At 39.6% G+C, this 17,878-nt stretch overlaps 1 protein-coding gene across 2 annotated transcripts in view; it reads left to right on the forward strand.

The window, feature by feature from the left end:
- Positions 1 to 1,010: 1,010 nt before the first annotated feature.
- Positions 1,011 to 17,878, forward strand: part of nphp4 (nephronophthisis 4) — a 124,089-nt gene continuing 107,221 nt past the window's right edge. The window contains exons 1-2 of one of the 2 annotated variants that reach the window (XM_019863074.1): positions 1,011 to 1,420; positions 2,525 to 2,662. In XM_019863074.1, the coding sequence (XP_019718633.1) occupies positions 1,244 to 1,420; positions 2,525 to 2,662 (315 nt within the window). In that variant the 5' untranslated portion in view covers positions 1,011 to 1,243. The remainder of the gene's footprint in view (positions 1,421 to 2,524; positions 2,663 to 17,878) is intronic. The other variant, XM_019863072.1, reaches the window with a different exon arrangement.

Here is a 17,878-nt window from a genome sequence, read left to right on the forward strand (position 1 = left end):
AATCACTGCTGCAGTAGTCTCCCAATCATCTGGGAATTCCTCAACGCTGCCCAGAACTGCCCTTACCTCACTCCTAAATTCTTCACAACAGTCTTCTTTCCTCAATTTCCACCATTTTATTTTCTTCTCTGTCTTCACCCTCTTCCTTTTCCTCACCTCCATTGTCAGCTTGCACACTACTATCCTATGCTGTTTGGCTACACTCTCTCCTGGCACCACCTTACAGTCGTTAACCTCCCTCAGATTACCTCTTCTACATAGGATATAATCTATCTGTGTGGACCTGCCTCCAGTCTTGTAAGTTATCAGGTGTTCTTCTCTCTTTTGGAAATAGGTGTTTATCACGGCCATTTCCATTCTTTTGGCAAAGTCTACCACTGCCTGTCCTTCCAAGTTCCTATCTCTAAGTCCAAACTTGCCCATCACTTCCTCATCGCCTCTGTTACCTTCCCCTACATGACCATTTAAGTCTGCTCCAATCACTACTCTCTCCCCCCTGGGAATGCTCTCTGTCACTCTATCCATCTCATTCCAGAACTTTTCCTTTTCTTCTAACTCACAGCCCACCTGTGGGGCATACCCACTGACTACATTCATCATCACACCTTCTATCTCTACCTTCACGCACATCAACCTATAAATAAAACCAATTATGATAATTCACAGAAAAACTATATTAATATAATAAGCTAACAAATATCAACAAACAGAAAGATAGATTTGAAGCCAATACTAGTACTAAAATCGTCAGTTGCCAGCATGACCACCAGAGTGGGAGCGAACATGGCAACGTGATTATTACCATAGCAACCGACGCTACGCGATAGGCGACACCAAGCACGAGGTGCAACAAACACACACATCCATCACCAAAATCCGTTCTTTGTAACACTCCACCATAAAATAGATCGCTACCCTTTTACATAATACGTTATTCTCTTAATCTTTATATACGTTGTCGTCTTAATTAGAAATACTCGTGGTGCAACGTTTGATTTAATCACTGACCCCCGTGCACATGATGGTACGATCCCATTTTAACATGGCGGCTCCCCTGTATCTGCTTTGTCGAATCCCAACCACGATTCTCTTAAATAAACGTGTCTTTCCCGACTTTCACCCCCAAAGTCTCAGATGTTGACGGCACGTCTGTTAGTTATGTAGATGTACTGCAAACGAGGACACGCCTTATATGTGATCGTCTAAAAAGATTTCACGGCATGATGTCGCTTATGCCACAAGTATGGTAAAAACAGAGGACCTATCGTCTATGGCGGACAGTTGGAGAGACGTGTTTGAGAAGGGACGTTTGATTCCCCCGTCCGGGCAGATGGTGCGCCAGGCTGTGGACGGCCACCTGACTTCATCCCGCGGCGTCCAACTCACCCTCTGTCGGGTCACAGCGGCGCATCTCCCCAAGGTGACAAGACTCGCAGCTAACACTTGCTAGCTCGCTCCATAGGAAGGGGCTCTTGATGTCATTTGCATGCGGTAAAAACAAATGTGAGCATTCATTCCATTTAATAAAATGTACAAATAAGGAAGTACAGTGCAACATTTACTGTAATTAAGAAGACTTTACGGAGACTTCAATAGTGAACAGTTTCGTGATCAAATAACTGTACCACAATTGAATTGAAATTCCATTAATCTTTTTCCAACTCACCTAAAAGAACCCCCAATTTAAATGCATGTTTTTAACAAATAAATATTTTTTAAACCTGTTTCCTAACTTGTTTTGAGCCAAAATGCACATTTTACATTGGGAAAAAAATAAATCATGAAACTCCACCAAAATGTCACAAAAAGTTTGAGTACCGAAATAATGTCTCAGTTTACTCACAGTGTAATCTTGGCCTGTTTAACTGAACACTAAGTTGATTCATAGCTTTATTGTTATTATTATTATTAATAAGCAGTGGCTTATTAATAATAATATAATAATAAAGGGTAATACATCGGGATGTATTGTATCGTATTATCGTTATTATTATTATTATTAATTAATAATAATAATAATAATAACAATAACGATAATACAATACATCCTGATTTAGACAGCGTTTTCACTACAGCTGCAGCTGTAACAAAGCGCTTTACAAAACAGTTAAAGTAAAATAATGAATACAACACATAACATATGTAATAACACCAATAACAACAACAACAACAATAATAATAAAAAATAAAATAAAAATACATGGCAACAGGTGCTTCTTTTGTACCTCCAGCCATCTAATAGAAGAGTCATGTTTTCAAAATGGGCATTGTGTATAATTGACACAATAAATGCTTTTTCCTTTGACCTTAATTACAATCCAGAGTGTTCAACATTACTGATATTTCAGCACGGGAGTTAAATCAGTACTTATACTTATTACTTATTCTTTTTTATTACTTTTCTTTTCTACTATTTTATTTTATTTTTTTGGTGCGATGGAATCTACACCTTTTCAAATATTGAACTTGCTTGTGGAGTTTTTGTTATCCCGCGACACAAACCGGGGGTCTTCCGTCCTCACAGGCGACCCCAGACGCTGAACCAGATGCCACCTACCAGCTGCGAGTGACATTCTTTGACAGAAATCACCAGTATTTCTTTGGGAGAACATGGAAGAGCAGCCCGCAGAAGATGAAAAACAACAAGATGACCCTCAATGAGGTAATGCGATTAAATTTTTTTTTATTTTTCAATTGATTTGATGACTTGACTGCTCTTGACATGCACACATCCAAATGAAAGAAATACAATTACCCAATTCATCAATTAACCAGGACCCAATTTAAACTGCGCCATTGTTCCGACGATAGTCACTCTCTTCTCTTATATAGCACTTTAAACTTTCCTATGTGGAGTTCGCTTGTTCTCCTTGTGTGGGAAAACTGTCCTGTGGTGGTTCAAAATGGTGACGAAAGGGACGACAATACAATACATCTTTATTTATTTTGAGCCTTCACAAGTGCTGCAGCTGTAACACAGCACTTTACAGAACATTTAAAATACTACGTCCAAGAAATTAGAATATTGATCCATATATAAGGCGCATCGGATTACAAGGCGGACTGTCAGCTTTTGAGAAAATCGAATGCTTTTAGGTGTGCCTTGTAGTGTGGAAAATGCGGTAATTGAGGTGAGCAAAAGAATTGACAAAGCTCTCATTATGAAGCAAGACGGAAAACTACGACCACAGTTATAAACGTTGTTACTCGAATGCCTCTCTGAAAATCAATACGGAACATCATCAGCTCGCAAAATATTTGATACGACTCTTGTATCGGATGTCATTGGTAGGCGTGGAATTAATTGAGATGATTTACTGCTGATGCATTGCGATGAGCCAGCAAACATTTATCCACATGAGCATCTGTAATCATGATACATTTAATGAGACAAGAAGCACATGTTTGGTCTAATTAGTTCGATATGATGAACGGTACTCATCAGTTGGGGTCACTTATTCATCAAAACAAGTCCTTGTTACATGAATTGTGTTGGTCGGAGAGCAGCACAATTCCTTCGTTTCGTTTCACCTTTTATTCGCTTTGAAGTACATTTGCTGCACTTGCGCAATATAATGAGATCCCATATAAAATAGGAATAAAATATTCTGTCTGATTATAATGTTAATATAAGGTAAGTGACTTTTCATGACCCGAACTGGACAGCGCATCATGGTCAAGTAATCCCACCCCCCCTAATTCATCTGAATAAATTGAGGTCAAATGTCTGAAATGTCATTTTATAAAAACAGCACTGCTGAGCTCTTTTACATTTTGTTCATTTTCAAAAGAGTCACACTTGACTGGAAATAATACCCGGGGAGCAGTGGCCGGTTGTTAAATATGTGTCACACGGTACTGTACCCAGTTTTATTGCTATAGATGATCATCCGACCTGACCAACTCTCCCAGGCCTTTCGCTTATCGACCGTAATCAGCCTCACCTGCAAATAAGACCCGCAGCAAGCGTCTGAATTCTATTATCCGTCTTGGGATAATAACAATAATAATCATAGAAACCAGATCCTATCCTTTTGGGATGATAAAGTGGGCTGGGCCTGCCTTTGTGGTGCAGCAAGAACAGCCTCCAACTGGTCTTGATGAGTGGCAAATTGCTGTTTGATATCCAAATAATATTAAAAGGGAGCCGCAGGAGCCTCTCCAACCTCCCGTAGTCAGCTGTGATGGATTGGTTTTAATATCATGAGAAAGGCAAATATGCGCGGTGATAAAAGAGAGACCGCGAAACAAGATGTGTTCACGGTGAGGATTTCAGTTGCGTTTCTTGTTCAGCCGTGATGTTGGAGACTTCTGCTTGGAAAATGAGCACATACAGATTATGATCTGTTTTTTTAAGAGGTTGTTGGGTATGCAAGGCTGCACTGAAAAAAAAAGGTAATCCAATCTACTCCTGTAACAACCATTCTTACTCAATCTTTGTTTTTCATTTGATCCTTCATAAATATTATTCAGGTTTTGCGATGAGCATAACTACACCAAAAATAAAGATTTGCACGCACTTTACATGCAAAGCACACGGAGGTCATGGAAACGGGATTTCAGAACATGTAGAGGGGATTGTCTCCCCCCCTCACAAATCATCTATGACTAAATGGCAATTGATCTTTGTCATAATTGTTCACTTTCCCTGAAAAGTTTTGAAACACTTCTCTCTATTTTTATATCTGTCTTTATATTCAGAACGGCAACAATAAGCATTTTATTCATAAGCATGCAACGGGGCACCTTACAAAAAAAACACATCATATAAAATATTGGGTACGTATTTGAATAAACCAAAAGACAGGATTTTTCGGCTTCAAGTGAGGGTGAAAGATGAATGAATCTTGGATTCCGTCGAGATTTTCCCCTCCCATGTCCAGGCCTAACCAGCAGAGGACAATGTTGCGCCTCAAATGGCACAGAGTGGATCAAGCGAGCACACGAGGCACAAAAACGAATGTGACTCTTTCCATATTATCTCTCACTCTGATCACCTCATTTACCTGTCTGCACATGGAGGAGCTGCTAATTTCTTCCCCGACCTGCGACATTGTCAGTCCGACAGCCGTGCTCTGGAGAAAAGGCCACATTTTGCTTCTGGCCTTCTCAAACTGGTTTTTGAATTTTTTTTTCCCCCCAAATATGAACTAGAGAAAATAGCATCTCCATGTTTGCAAAACTTTTCAAACCTTTCTCTAAAATCAACAATGACATAAACTTCGGTTGGTCTGATTGCTTGAAAATTCTGCCACGTTCGTCAACAAAAAGCACGGTATGGCTCGACACTTTTAAAAGTTGTGTAGAGGAACAAAATAGCTGATCTGTGCATTCCACTTGGGTATTGACTGGAGTGGTACTGTACTGTACCTCAAAGGGTGACGCTTGCCACACAAAATGGGACTTAAAAGAACCCCCCCCAAAAAAAAAAAGATTTACTGTTGTCCAGCCTTCTGTTGCTGTGTCTTAAACACACCGAAAAACTTGTTACTATTTCCTCAAACATCCACGTACTAATTTAAAAAACAAAACAAAACAAAAAAACCCACACAAAATGCCTGATGTCCTTCCTACGCTGCTGTTTACACTATCTCGTTCCTTTGTTGAATTAATTAAGGATGGTGATTTGAAAACATTGTAATCTTAATTAAACAAAAGAGCATCCGAAGCACGGTAAGAGTGGAAGAGAAGGACAGTTAAATACATCGACAAGCTGGAACAAAATGAACTCCAGCCAACTGATCCTTGTAAAGCCTTGCAATGGGAAGTCCCGAGTTGGTGACGTATTTGTGGCACCCGACTGCAATCACTCGCCATCGGTATGTCTGGCAGCTTTATCTGCTAATGCAATATTTTGAAGATACTTCAAAATGGTTTCCACAGCAGCCTATGGTGTACTTCGGCAAAGTAGTTCGGACAGAATGAACATTTTCAGGTACAGCTGTCACTACGGTGGATATAGCTTATCGTGTTATCAGGTTACAGGGTGCATGAAAGGGTTAATGAGGTTGTTTGTGGTGGCCGCCAATTGTGAAACCCGACTTCAAGACCAAAACTGAGCAATCATTTCAAATGTCCGTCTCTTTTTCATTGGCAGGTTTCATTGTGTGGTGGCGTCCCAAAACTTGGCTCGAAAAAGAGAGCATACCTACATTAATGGTGATCCAATTTGTCCGCCTTTGTTTATAAAAAGGCATTCTCTTGAGAATAAACCGCTTTTAAAGTTAAGACGGTTCAGACTTTGTTGCGATAATAACGTGGAGGCATTGCAAATTGGACCTGTCAGTGAAGTTGCTGTTTAAAAGATTTTTTTTTTTTTTTTTCTTTTCCCGATAGAAGCGAAATCCACCCAACATAATACAGCTGAAGAAATACTGCTTTCCTGTCTCCGGCACATTCTGTTGGCATTTTCAAACCTGGCTGTTTTGCCTTTTGATTGCGAGCACGAGTCACATCTATTCAAGCGTGTTTGCTCAGCAGCCACAATGGAGGAAGCGATGCCCTTTCTCCCCCACCCACCCCCCATCCCCCAAGTGCTAACACGAGAGGTGAGATTAATTTCATGTCAACACTTCTAATCACAAAAGACATTTCGAAGAGTCCTTTTGTATTGCTGTATATAATCTGGCGTGCCCTTGACTGAATGCAAGAAAACAACTTGAAAATTAAGCAGAATGTTTTCTTCTATCTATTCGTCCATTTTCTTTCCCTCGTGTGCTCGGTCGGGTTGCAGGTGAGCTGGAGTGTATCCCGGCCGACTTTGGGCTCGAGGGGCTGTTCATTCCGGAACACGGACTGGTCGCCAGTCCTCTCATGAATGCACATCAATTAAAATCTTTGTATGATGTCGATAATGCTAATGAAATTGAACATTAGCATCCACAGGGTTATTTGGGGGGGAAAAAAACAATTCAATTATATTTTGAAAAGAAATAACCATATATTTCAGTTGTAATGTGGATAACATTCAGTGAAGACTCGAAGGGCAAACTTACCTTCAAAGTGAGGTTCGCGTGACTGAAATCACAGTTATCACTATTTATGGCCTAACTTTAGCCAGCATCGTGTTCACACCATTGATCAATTTTGCACAGACTGCTTCAAGCTTTATGTTGCCGTTTTCTTTTCATACTTAATTTTCATTTCGTACTTTTTTTTTTCAACTTGAGATTCTACTCTGTGCATTCATTTAATGTCAGCCATTTTTTCTCAAATTGGGAGAGTCATTTTGACTCATTGTTGAAGGCCTACAGAAAAATATAGTTCTGTAGCTAAGTAAGCATGGAACCTACCAAAAGAGATCTTTAACCCTCTTCTTTCATCAGGAAAAAAGTGCTGATGCTATATATATATTGCATTTTGTGATACCTCAGATATCTAAAAAATCCTTTCCTACTAAATAACATCACGCAAAAAGGGCACTTTGATTGCAAATTAACAATTTATTCAAGAAAAAAACACTGGACTAATGCATGAAATGTGCATGAACTTTTCATGAACGTTCACCTTTATCCAAGTTCTCACCACCACACTGCTTTCGCACGCCACCTCGCCACGTGGGACCGCGTACTATATAACACACACCCACTCACACCATGTGTGGACCAAGAGCTGATCAAAACCACTCCTGCCATCTAGTGGTGATTTATCAGACTGATATCATTACCACAGCCCTCACTGAGGAGCTGCGCGAAGCACTTTATTATTATGATTATTTTTTTAAATAAAAAACACCCAAAACGTATTTTTACGATTTGGCACTAAATAATAGACTTTTTGCAAAGGTATTTTTACGTTTTGGCATCAAATGAAAATCTGTCAATTTGAATTCTATTAAAAAAAAAAAAAAAAAAAAAGAATAAAATGTATTGTAGTAATGGTTGCATATTGCAAAAACTCATGTAACGCTTGTATTGATCATTAAGTGTTTGGTTAATTTTGTAGACTGAATTGGTCCAGACCCGTGAAAAGGTGAAGATGAATTTTTTTTCTCACCAGTTTTCAATTGCAGTCCACTTGCATCAGGTAAAAAATGGCAGCAGACATGATTAAAAAAAAAAAAAAAAAAGTTAGCATTGTGTGGAATTTAGCCCCTTTTTTCCCCCTACTAATTTGTCATTCAAACATGTCAGGGATTGTATAGGCTGTGTGCCCTCCGTATTATTTCTTTCCTGCTGTTATTCTTGATAACTGTTGCTTGCACATGTTTCACATAAGCGCAGCAACATGCACTTGCTGTAATAGAATTTGTATTTATTTATTTTATAATCACACGTGATTTGAAAATGTCACATTCTGGACTATTAACGAGCATCATTATCTTATCTGTTTGTATAACATCACATTCAGCCAGCAGCTTTTATTCCCCCGAGCACACATTTCCACAAGTTCTAGAAATCAGGACAAATCTTTCTGCTCAGCCGGTGTCATTGGGCTCACATTGTCAACCACACGCACAGCGAATGTATTTGCACTTGCATTGCTGTGTTTGCCATATGCGGGTGCCTGTGTAGATTGTATTGTCAGTCAATGGAGGTCTTTACAACATTTAGCCTCTTTCAGCAATTCTGCAATACAGACATTCATTATTCATAGCTTTTTTTTTTTTGGCATTTTTTTTTTTTTTTATTGACACCAATTGCACCTTTCAGAAATTGTCCCCAACCGTGACTGTGGAAATGTAGTTGAGTGACAAACATTTTGTATGAATAAGATGTTTTTTTTTTTTGTTTTGTTTTTTTTAAAGATGCTATTTCTGTTGGACTCATATTTTCTTGGTTGGGGGCTCTCTTCCCAAGTAAGCGTTAATCATTGTGGTTGTGCTGTGAGAAATGATGGCGAGATGAATACGGAATTGGGGATTTTTTTTTTTCCTGTATTTGGAAGAAAACACTATGACCGAGTGCAGCCATGCAAAGCAATCGCTAATTAGTAGTGGTCATATGCTTTGCTTCTCTGAGGTTTTGTTTTTTTTTTGCCGTGCTATTTTGAGGCAAGTGGAGCGTACCCAAGTAGAGACGGAGAATCTGCATAATTTTGATTATCCTTTGTCAAACGTCATTTAACCCTTTTCAGGGACAGAGGTCACTACAGTGGACATCTTATCATGTGATCAGGTTACAGGGTGCATGTAAGGTTTAATTTATTTGTGATATTGCTTTGAAGTTGATAGAAATGCTTTGGTGGGTGATGGTGGGTTGTACATGCTCCTACCTAAGTGCAGTCACCAGAGTGGTTTAAGGAAACAACATTTGGAAGAAATGTCACTTCTTGTGCACGTTAAAAAGAAGGAATTGGTCAGCTCATGGGTAAATGTATGCAACGGTGGTGTCTTACTCTGTCAGTAGACGGCTGCATATGGCTGCAACCGCCGATGTCAGTGTTGTCAGTGAAGTTGATCACCTTGCTTATATTTTTAATTGATAGAAGTTTCCAAAATAAAAAACTACAGGATGAAACCAGTAGCATTTCGTGTTTGGCAATACTCCGTCATGAATAAGTCATGCAAGCAATTTAGCGGCAATGAATGCTCGTGAGCTGGGGGAGTGTTTCTTTTCCAGAGCTGCCAACTGTCTCGGATTGTCCCCATTTTGTTACGCAAATCTCTGAACTCGACCTCATTACGACTGGAACGGGGTGTTCTGGATATTAAAAAAAAAAACAAAAACATTTTTTTTTTTAAAAATCATTGGTCACATACACTGCCCAAACAATTTGAAATGAGCAAAAATACTTGGTAGATAATTTCGTTTTTTTTTTGTTTTTTGTTTTTGACAAGACTCTGCTTCTGCCGGGTGATGTTATGCGTCGCTGTGGAAGCGAGCAGATGAGTCCAAAATTAGCCGAGAGCTCCCAACTTGACTCAAAGTATTCTTTATATTATGTCAGTAATCACAACCAAAAATGATTTTTGCTTTGCTTGAATAAATAACATTACTTGAAGTAAACATTTCAAATTGCACTTTGGATATTTTGTTCATCAATCAAAGTCGAAATATTTACTCTGATGGACTATTTTTTAACGTTCATCCATTGTTTCAGTTTTTTTTCAGTGTAGGTTACACATCAACATAGTTATGTCATCGATTTGTAAACCATTCCGTTAAATGAAAATGGATTGGATCGGACATCAGTGGAAAAGGCCTCCTGTGTCAGAACTCCTTGAAAGTTTGAAGAAAATCAGTCGTGAATTGTTTGTAAGTGTTGGCAAAAAAGTCCAATGGGCTTGATGGACTGTGGCCAAATCATCGCTTTTCCCGGATTACAATTTAGAATCAGCACCAGCCATATACAAGCGGCCGGTTGACTTGCCATCTGTTATGAAAGCTCATTAGCCCAAAACAACCTCGAGGAGTCATGCTTTCAACTGCTAAATGACCAGCGGTGAACCCGAATTGGGTGTTGTGTTTTTTGGATCTTCTGTTTGCCGTGTTCTTTCACAAGGTGTGACCCCCCCAGCCCTCCCCCCACCCTCCAGTAAATGTAGCGACCCCTTGAAATCCTCTGCGTGGAAAAAAGCCGGATGATTGATGGACAAAAGAGCCGCTATGGCAGCACAGAGAGGCTTTCCGGGTACCTTCTGTGCTTAATTCCTTCTTCCCGACTGGCGTACCACACAGAGCGAGAGAGAGAGAGGGAGCGAGTTATACACTTCAATTATACATGGGGGTGGGGGGGGGGGGGCGAAGTCTGCGAGGGCTGCCGGAGAACTGATCAATATTTCAACTCCAAGGGGACAAAACATCTAGCGGAGCAGCTGCTGCTTAACCGCTTTACACTTCGGAGCGGCACACCTTGCACCACACAAGCTGTATAGACTGAGAATTGAAGGGAATTCAATGGACCACATGGCACCGATGTTGTAGTTAAAGTGGGTGAGACGCGCGAAGGCGTTTTGCTGTCATGAGAACAATGATGCCACATCGTTCCGCGAAAAGAACGCTGTTTGTTTTTTCCTTGCGAGTATGCTGATGCTGAAAGTATGAAAGTAACGAGATGCGCAATGACAGCAGCAGGCGCTGAAGCAGGGGCAGGTCTGCTCTCATTATTTAATATTTTTTGGGGGAAATGCACTCGATTGATTTTCTTTCTTTCTTTTTTTTTTTTTTTTAAGTGCTCCATAACTAAAGTTCAGCTGAGTTTGAGTTGTTTGATGTGTTTTGGACAACTGGTTCGTTCCAAAAGCTTAGTTCTGGTGTCGCGGTGAAGCCTGTTGGTGCAAGCATTTAGTAGGATGAGTACAAAAATGATATTTTGTGGGAGGGTTATAAATGACTGAATGAGTTGACTGCTTGGAAATGATGGCAAAATCAAGTATTCTCTTTGGTACAAGACAATGATTTTCATGCAATTTTTTTTCTCTGCTTGCAGAGAGGTTGCATCTGTTTTCACAATGCGCATTCATATGGGAGGACAACAGTACACACGGTTACATACGCTATGATACGTGTGTTGTTTCTCCTGAATCCTGGTTAACATTTACGGTGCTTTTTTTTCCCCATTTATATCTTGCGCATACAATATTAGGTGTCAGTCACAACAGATATTTATATTAATTTCACAATCTTCAGTCATGGCATCTTCTACAACAGCCGTATCCCTTTGTGAGAACTGTATTCAGTTAACATAATGTTAATTATTGCGGTTGTACAAAGGTTTTTTTTTTTTTTTGCTGTGGTATAAAACTAGGAGCTCGGTCTACCTCATTTAGTTCGACGAGTCAGTCCAAAATATGTGCAGGTCAAATTTAGATACATATTTGCGCTGTACTTTACCGCTGTTGATCATCACTTAAATTTCAACATTTCGACCCTGGAAATTTCCAGTGTTGCTTTTATCCTCTAGAACATTTCAAATGGTTGTGCTTCTCTTGCATTGCCGCTGCACACTTGCACACGCACGCACACACACTGTGCCTGCGGATTGACTGTGGGGCATTTCAAACCGACTAAATGTCAGAAGACCAAAACCTGAGTTAAAAAAAAAAAAAAATCAAAAATACTTCACCAAGTGAGAACTGCAGTATGCAGTTGGCTAAACCCGAGATGTTTCATGATGGAGAAGATGTTCTTCTTTCTTGGCATCACTTGCCATACTGGGCGCACCGGAGGATGTGCAAATGTGTATGAATGGGAGCCTGCATCAGCGATGGTAACTCTTAAGTTTGCTCTGCGACTGGTGCAAGGTAGCCTCAAGAAAATATTCAACTCCGTATTGCTTTTCTGTTTACCCGTCTCTACTTCAGACGAGATGGTGTTGTGCCTGTCAGGACTTCTGTAAGTCAAGAGGCTCACGCTCCCTCCGGACCTTCACCGAATCATTTGTTTCTCCAAGTCAGTTATAGAGCCATCATCCATCTTCGTCTGTGTCAATGTCCATCATGAATTCTGCTGGCTTCTGCATTTATTTTATTTCTACATTTGGTTCATTTGCTGATTACGAGCTTTTTGATCTGACAGTGTGAGAGCTGCCCACTACAATTGTGTTTATCTATTTATCTGCCAAACAAACCCCAATTCGAGTGGTGAGCTTTTGGCTTGTTTGCTAAGGAGGGTCAATCTGACAGTCACTTGTAATTTTGCTGTCCATAATTTATTGAGAAGTAATCCCATTATTAAAAAAAAAAACATTAGGAGATCTTCGAAACGCATGTCTTGCATGTCCACTGAATCTTTTTGGGGGGCACCACAAAGACCAAAAGTATTTGCCTCACAAATACTGCTGTTGGCGTCTAGATGGTAGGTATAAACCAACGTGAATTTCATCTAATTTGATCTGTGTATATATATATATATAATACAGATTTCTCAATTCATCACTGTATTTTCAAATCAGCTTTGCAACATTTGAAACATAGCCATGGGGAACTGGTATTACACGTCTACCCCAAATGTGCGCAAGATCAGCAGAAAAACCTGGTCGCCGTCAGCTGTAAGGTATTTACAGTTTACGTCAATCAGTTAATTGCCCATGCAATCACTCACTGACTATTTCTGTTGTAAAATGCCCCCAAAGCATTTTGAGCCCTGATCAATTAGGGGCACCACAAATGCGAAACCCTCAAAAATAGAGTGCTTAAACCATGCCTCAACACCAATGTATGATTAGCTTGAAATTCTACACCAAAGTCCAGCTCTGTGTATGTTGAGTGCTCTCACAAGACAAGAACGGCAAAAAAAAAGAAAAAAGTGACAATTTATCTGGAATTTTCTCAACGTTTACCCTGAAACCTCAAATTTATCAAATCAACAGTCATCATTACACACTTATCTGTAACCAACTATAACTTTATTCCTTCAGTTTTTTTTTTTGCTCATGCCACAAATATTAAATTAATAAAATGTACTTAACTCTGTCTGGGTATAAATTGCATCATTGTCACCTTCTTTCCTTGAAAGGATTTCGTAGGAATATAATTGGGCTGTAAATTCAGTAATTGCTGGAGTCATCTTATCTTTGGCAGTTAGATCAGCTTCTCCTTGTCGGCCATCTGTTCCACCCCCCCACTCCGCCCTCCCCAATCCTTTATCCATAATTCATCTCAGGAGACAAGCAAACATTCATTGTTTTTAATCAAAGAAAGTACGGTAATCATTATCGCTGGAGAACAGTTTTTTACACGCTATATATATATTTTTTTATAGGTGTATAGGCTCGCTAAATTCATTCGATCTCTGATCCTGTTAAATAGACATCATCAAATTCCTGAATTTCATATGGCACTGGTGTCAAACCCAAGGCCCCGGGGGGGCCAGATTTTTTAAACAATAGTATACAATACGTTCCACTTGCAACGATCCTTGTTGCGTGCTTGACGTAATTACGCGACGCCAACCAGAAATGATGTGCACGAGTCGAAAAACGAAGAAAAGTTGAATCATAATAACATTCACACCCGAATAATAAAACGGTAATAGTAATTAGAATTCAATACGTTCGACTTGGCATTTGTAAAGGATTTCAACGGCAACCGTCTTTCCAAGATGAAATCCTTTCTTGCAAAATCCAAACTTTTTCCCACACAAGCGAACACATTGCTTTGTCTTTAAAAAAAAAAAAAAATCCTTTTGCTGGTTGTCACGATGCTTGTTGCGTGCTTGACGTAAATACGCGACGCAAACTATATTGGGTCGATGTGTGGCCAGCGTTGATGTGTCCAGCGCCGATCCACGTCGCTGGCTTGCACGGCAGACGCATCGGAACAACAATTAAATAAATCAATTGTTACACCCGTGGAGAGAATTACAAGAGTTCAATACACAACTGGACAACATTTTTAAAGAGGAAAAAACAATCAATGGTCACTGAAAAGAAGTGTCGGGGCTGCTTTTTTGCATCTGGTGCTCGGCGTCTTGAATCTGTGCAGGTTACAAATACATTTCAATACTGATCAAGGTATTCTGGAGTAAAATGTGCTCACTGCTCAGTGCCAGAAAACTTGGCTTCAGCAGAAGTTGTGAGGTGTCTGCCAAGCAGATAAGGACCCAAAACATACAACTGAAAACACTTGAGAGTGCCTAAGAACAAAATATTGGCTTCATTTAAATGCGACCGAACATGTGGCAGTGGCTGAAACCTGCAGTCAGTCGAGTAGGAGCCTATTTAATTTGTTCACGAGGAGTCAGCCAAAATTCAGTTTGACAGCAATAAAATCTGAAATTGAAATATTAATTTAAGGGCAGAATCCTTTATATGCCTTCATTTTCAATATTTAGTTTTTCCATTTCTGGTTACTTTAGTCATTTCAGTGACCCCTGTGTTATTTTTTGTTGTTGTTGGTTGTTTGCGGAAGAGTATCAAGCAATTCTGTCCATTTTTATATGATCTGACTTAACATTCCATACCACTTTTTGGTTCTGTCATCCAGAAAATGTGACTTTCCTGGGATCGATATTTGCATATACTGTACATAAATAACATCCAGGTCCCTTTTTTAAATTCTCAGTTTTTGTCTGCTGATGTGAACGTCCAGGCTGACTTGTATTAGCTGTAGTGCAAGTCACACTCATTTTAAAAGAACTTCCTGTAATTTCCCCTATCCCTCATCCACGCAACCGTCACATCTCTCCAAATCCAGCGGCTGCCAACGAATTTCATTCTGAGAGGATGTGAAATGTAACCTGCTGAATGTGTGCCAGCGAAATGACTTTATTTCACTCAGTATTTGTTGGAAACGCATGCCAATCCTCGCTTCATGGATGAAAATCCTCTGGAGTGATCCTTGCCTGTTTTCATAGAACTTGTTGTCTTGTAACAGCAGAATCTCAGGGCGCGGTCACGTGGAAGTCAACAATGACGCGGGAGTTTGCAGATATTCTGATTCTGATGAAGTTTACATAATGCAACAAAGCTGAATTGTGTTTTTATATAGCCCCCACAATGCTCAATGCTGCAAAACATCAGGCTTTCATCTTAGACACACGCATGCATGCAAGAATATTTTTTTCGTAACAATCGTACAACCTCAGAGACTCAGTTATTACTGTTGATTTATTTTAACGTCCGTCATCATATTTTTAACCAGCCGGTGAGAAAATGTCCATATTTGATGTCCCCCCCACCCCTGTTAAACAGAAATTGAGCAACTGCTCCATGGGACTTCTTTCATCCACTCTCATTTCTGTTTTCTGTCTCTTCGCCAGAAATTGTAACAGAATCAATCTAGACATGTATTAAAGCTGTGAGAAAGATGAAAAAGAAATTGGATCTTTTCACTTGGAAATCTGTCAGGAACAATGCCCACATCTGGATTACCCTGAGTGTGTGGACTCTGGTCTGTGACTACAATGCAATTTTGCACGTTGTGAAACGGGCAGATGACAATGCACTGTGCAGTGTTTGTAAAGGTTCAATAGAAGTAGCAGAAGTCAACGGTGTGGCTTCTGTATAGGAAAGGACATTGAATGGAAGCCTTTGAATACTGATTGACAGATATGGTCGGCTAAAATAGACCTGGGCTCTAAAATTGCAGTGGTCAACAGCACATTTTAATAAGAGATGGCTTTTCCTCCCTAAATGTATTTTTTTATGCAGATTGAAATTAAAAAAAACTCTTTACTTTTTTTTTCTAGCACATCAGTTTTTTTTCAAGATATTGTAGTTTGGGGTTTTTCAATCTATAAAAGCTTGCGCAATATATATTTTATGACTTTTCAGAAAAAAAAATCCACCTCTTGCTGAACCACACCCTTAAATCATAAATATGACAGCATATTACTATAGTACATTTATTATTATAATAGTTATATTAATTTTTATTTTTTTAAATTATTATTATTATTATTATTATTATTAGGGCTGCCCGGTAGTCCAGTGGTTAGCACGTCGACTTCACAGTGCAGAGGTTGTGGGTTCAATTCCAGCTCCGGCCTCCCTGTGTGGAGTTTGCATGTTCTCCTCGGGCCTGCGTGGGTTTTCTCCGGGTGCTCTGGTTTCCTCCCACATTCCAAAAACATGCATGGCAGGCTGATTGAACACTCTGAATTGTCCCTAGGTGTGAATGTGAGCGTGGATGGTTGTTCGTCTCTGTGTGCCCTGCGATTGGCTGGCAACCGATTTAGGGTGTCCTCCGCCTACTGCCTGAAGACAGCTGGGATAGGCTCCAGCACCCCCGCGACCCTAGTAAGGATCAAGCGGTTCGGAAAATGAATGAATGAATGAATGAATGAATTCTTATTATGATTGTTATGATGTGTTATTGTTAAGAAAGCCTGATGTCCTAAAGAAAAAAAAAAGGCCAGACTTGGAATCATTGCCAAAAAACAAAAATCATCAAGAAAAGTTTACTTGCCTCCCAGATTAAAAAATACATAAAATTAATGAGCTGTGTAATGAATTGTCCGAAGGCTGTTTCCTTAAACGTTCTCGTTTGTTTCTTGTATTTGGCAGAAACACGCTGAATGTTCAATGAGCCGCGAATAAATCAATAAATAAAAAGAAACAAAGAACAAGATTGCACTACAACATCGGTACTAATGATTCAGTCAGGAGTGAGTGCAACTCCGCCCCCCATTTTCTTTGTTGAATATCAGTTTTCCCCACGTAAAAACCTTGCCTCTCAGCCGGGATGTTTCATGTTTGTTTTTTGTTCAAATAAAAAAAATAAAAACATTTGAATCAAAATTAAAACAGTCACATTTCCAACATTTGCCGTTTTATTTGTTTCAAATGGAAAACGAACCAATTAATAGAGACAAGTGGCATCCGCGAATTGAGATAATACGTGACAAATGTTTGACCTGGACGCCATGGTCTTTTTTGATGGTGTCGTGTGAACAAGTATTTTCAAAAAGTAAAAAAACAACACAAAAAGTGGCAAGCTGTATTGAAAATGGATGCATGGTTTGATTTCTTTATCAAAATGTGTAGTTCAGATCTATGGTGACTGCTACTTGGGTCCACTAGGATGAATTGCATTATGAAAATGAAAAAAATATATATATCTCTTTGATTACTTTTGAAGAAAACCACATTACACGGGCGGCATTATCAGAACAATAATTGGTGAATCTCATATTCAGGACTTTCTGCATGTGAATGAGTGAGATTGTGCGCTGTGAGTTGGTTTCAGTTTGAAAGGCAAAGCAGAGTATAGAAACAAATACCACCACAACTGCCTGGTCCCGACTACAAAGTCTCTCTCCAAAATCGGAATGTCCTTCTCTGAATGCATATAAAAATAGCAAGGTTCAACCTTTGCAAATCTATTCAGCAGAGGTGCACACGCACACCAATGTGAGATGTCTGATGTCAAATCCTCCACAGTCCGGTTATCCTGTAAATCTTGGATGTTTGGCTACTCTTTTAAGGGAACTGCAGGACGGAGAGTGAGATATAGAATCAAAAGCTGCACACCACGTCAACGAAATAATCCCTCACA

Source organism: Hippocampus comes, unplaced genomic scaffold (genome assembly GCF_001891065.2).
Source record: "Hippocampus comes isolate QL1 unplaced genomic scaffold, H_comes_QL1_v1.1 scaffold1, whole genome shotgun sequence".
NCBI classification, from domain to species: domain Eukaryota; kingdom Metazoa; phylum Chordata; class Actinopteri; order Syngnathiformes; family Syngnathidae; genus Hippocampus; species Hippocampus comes.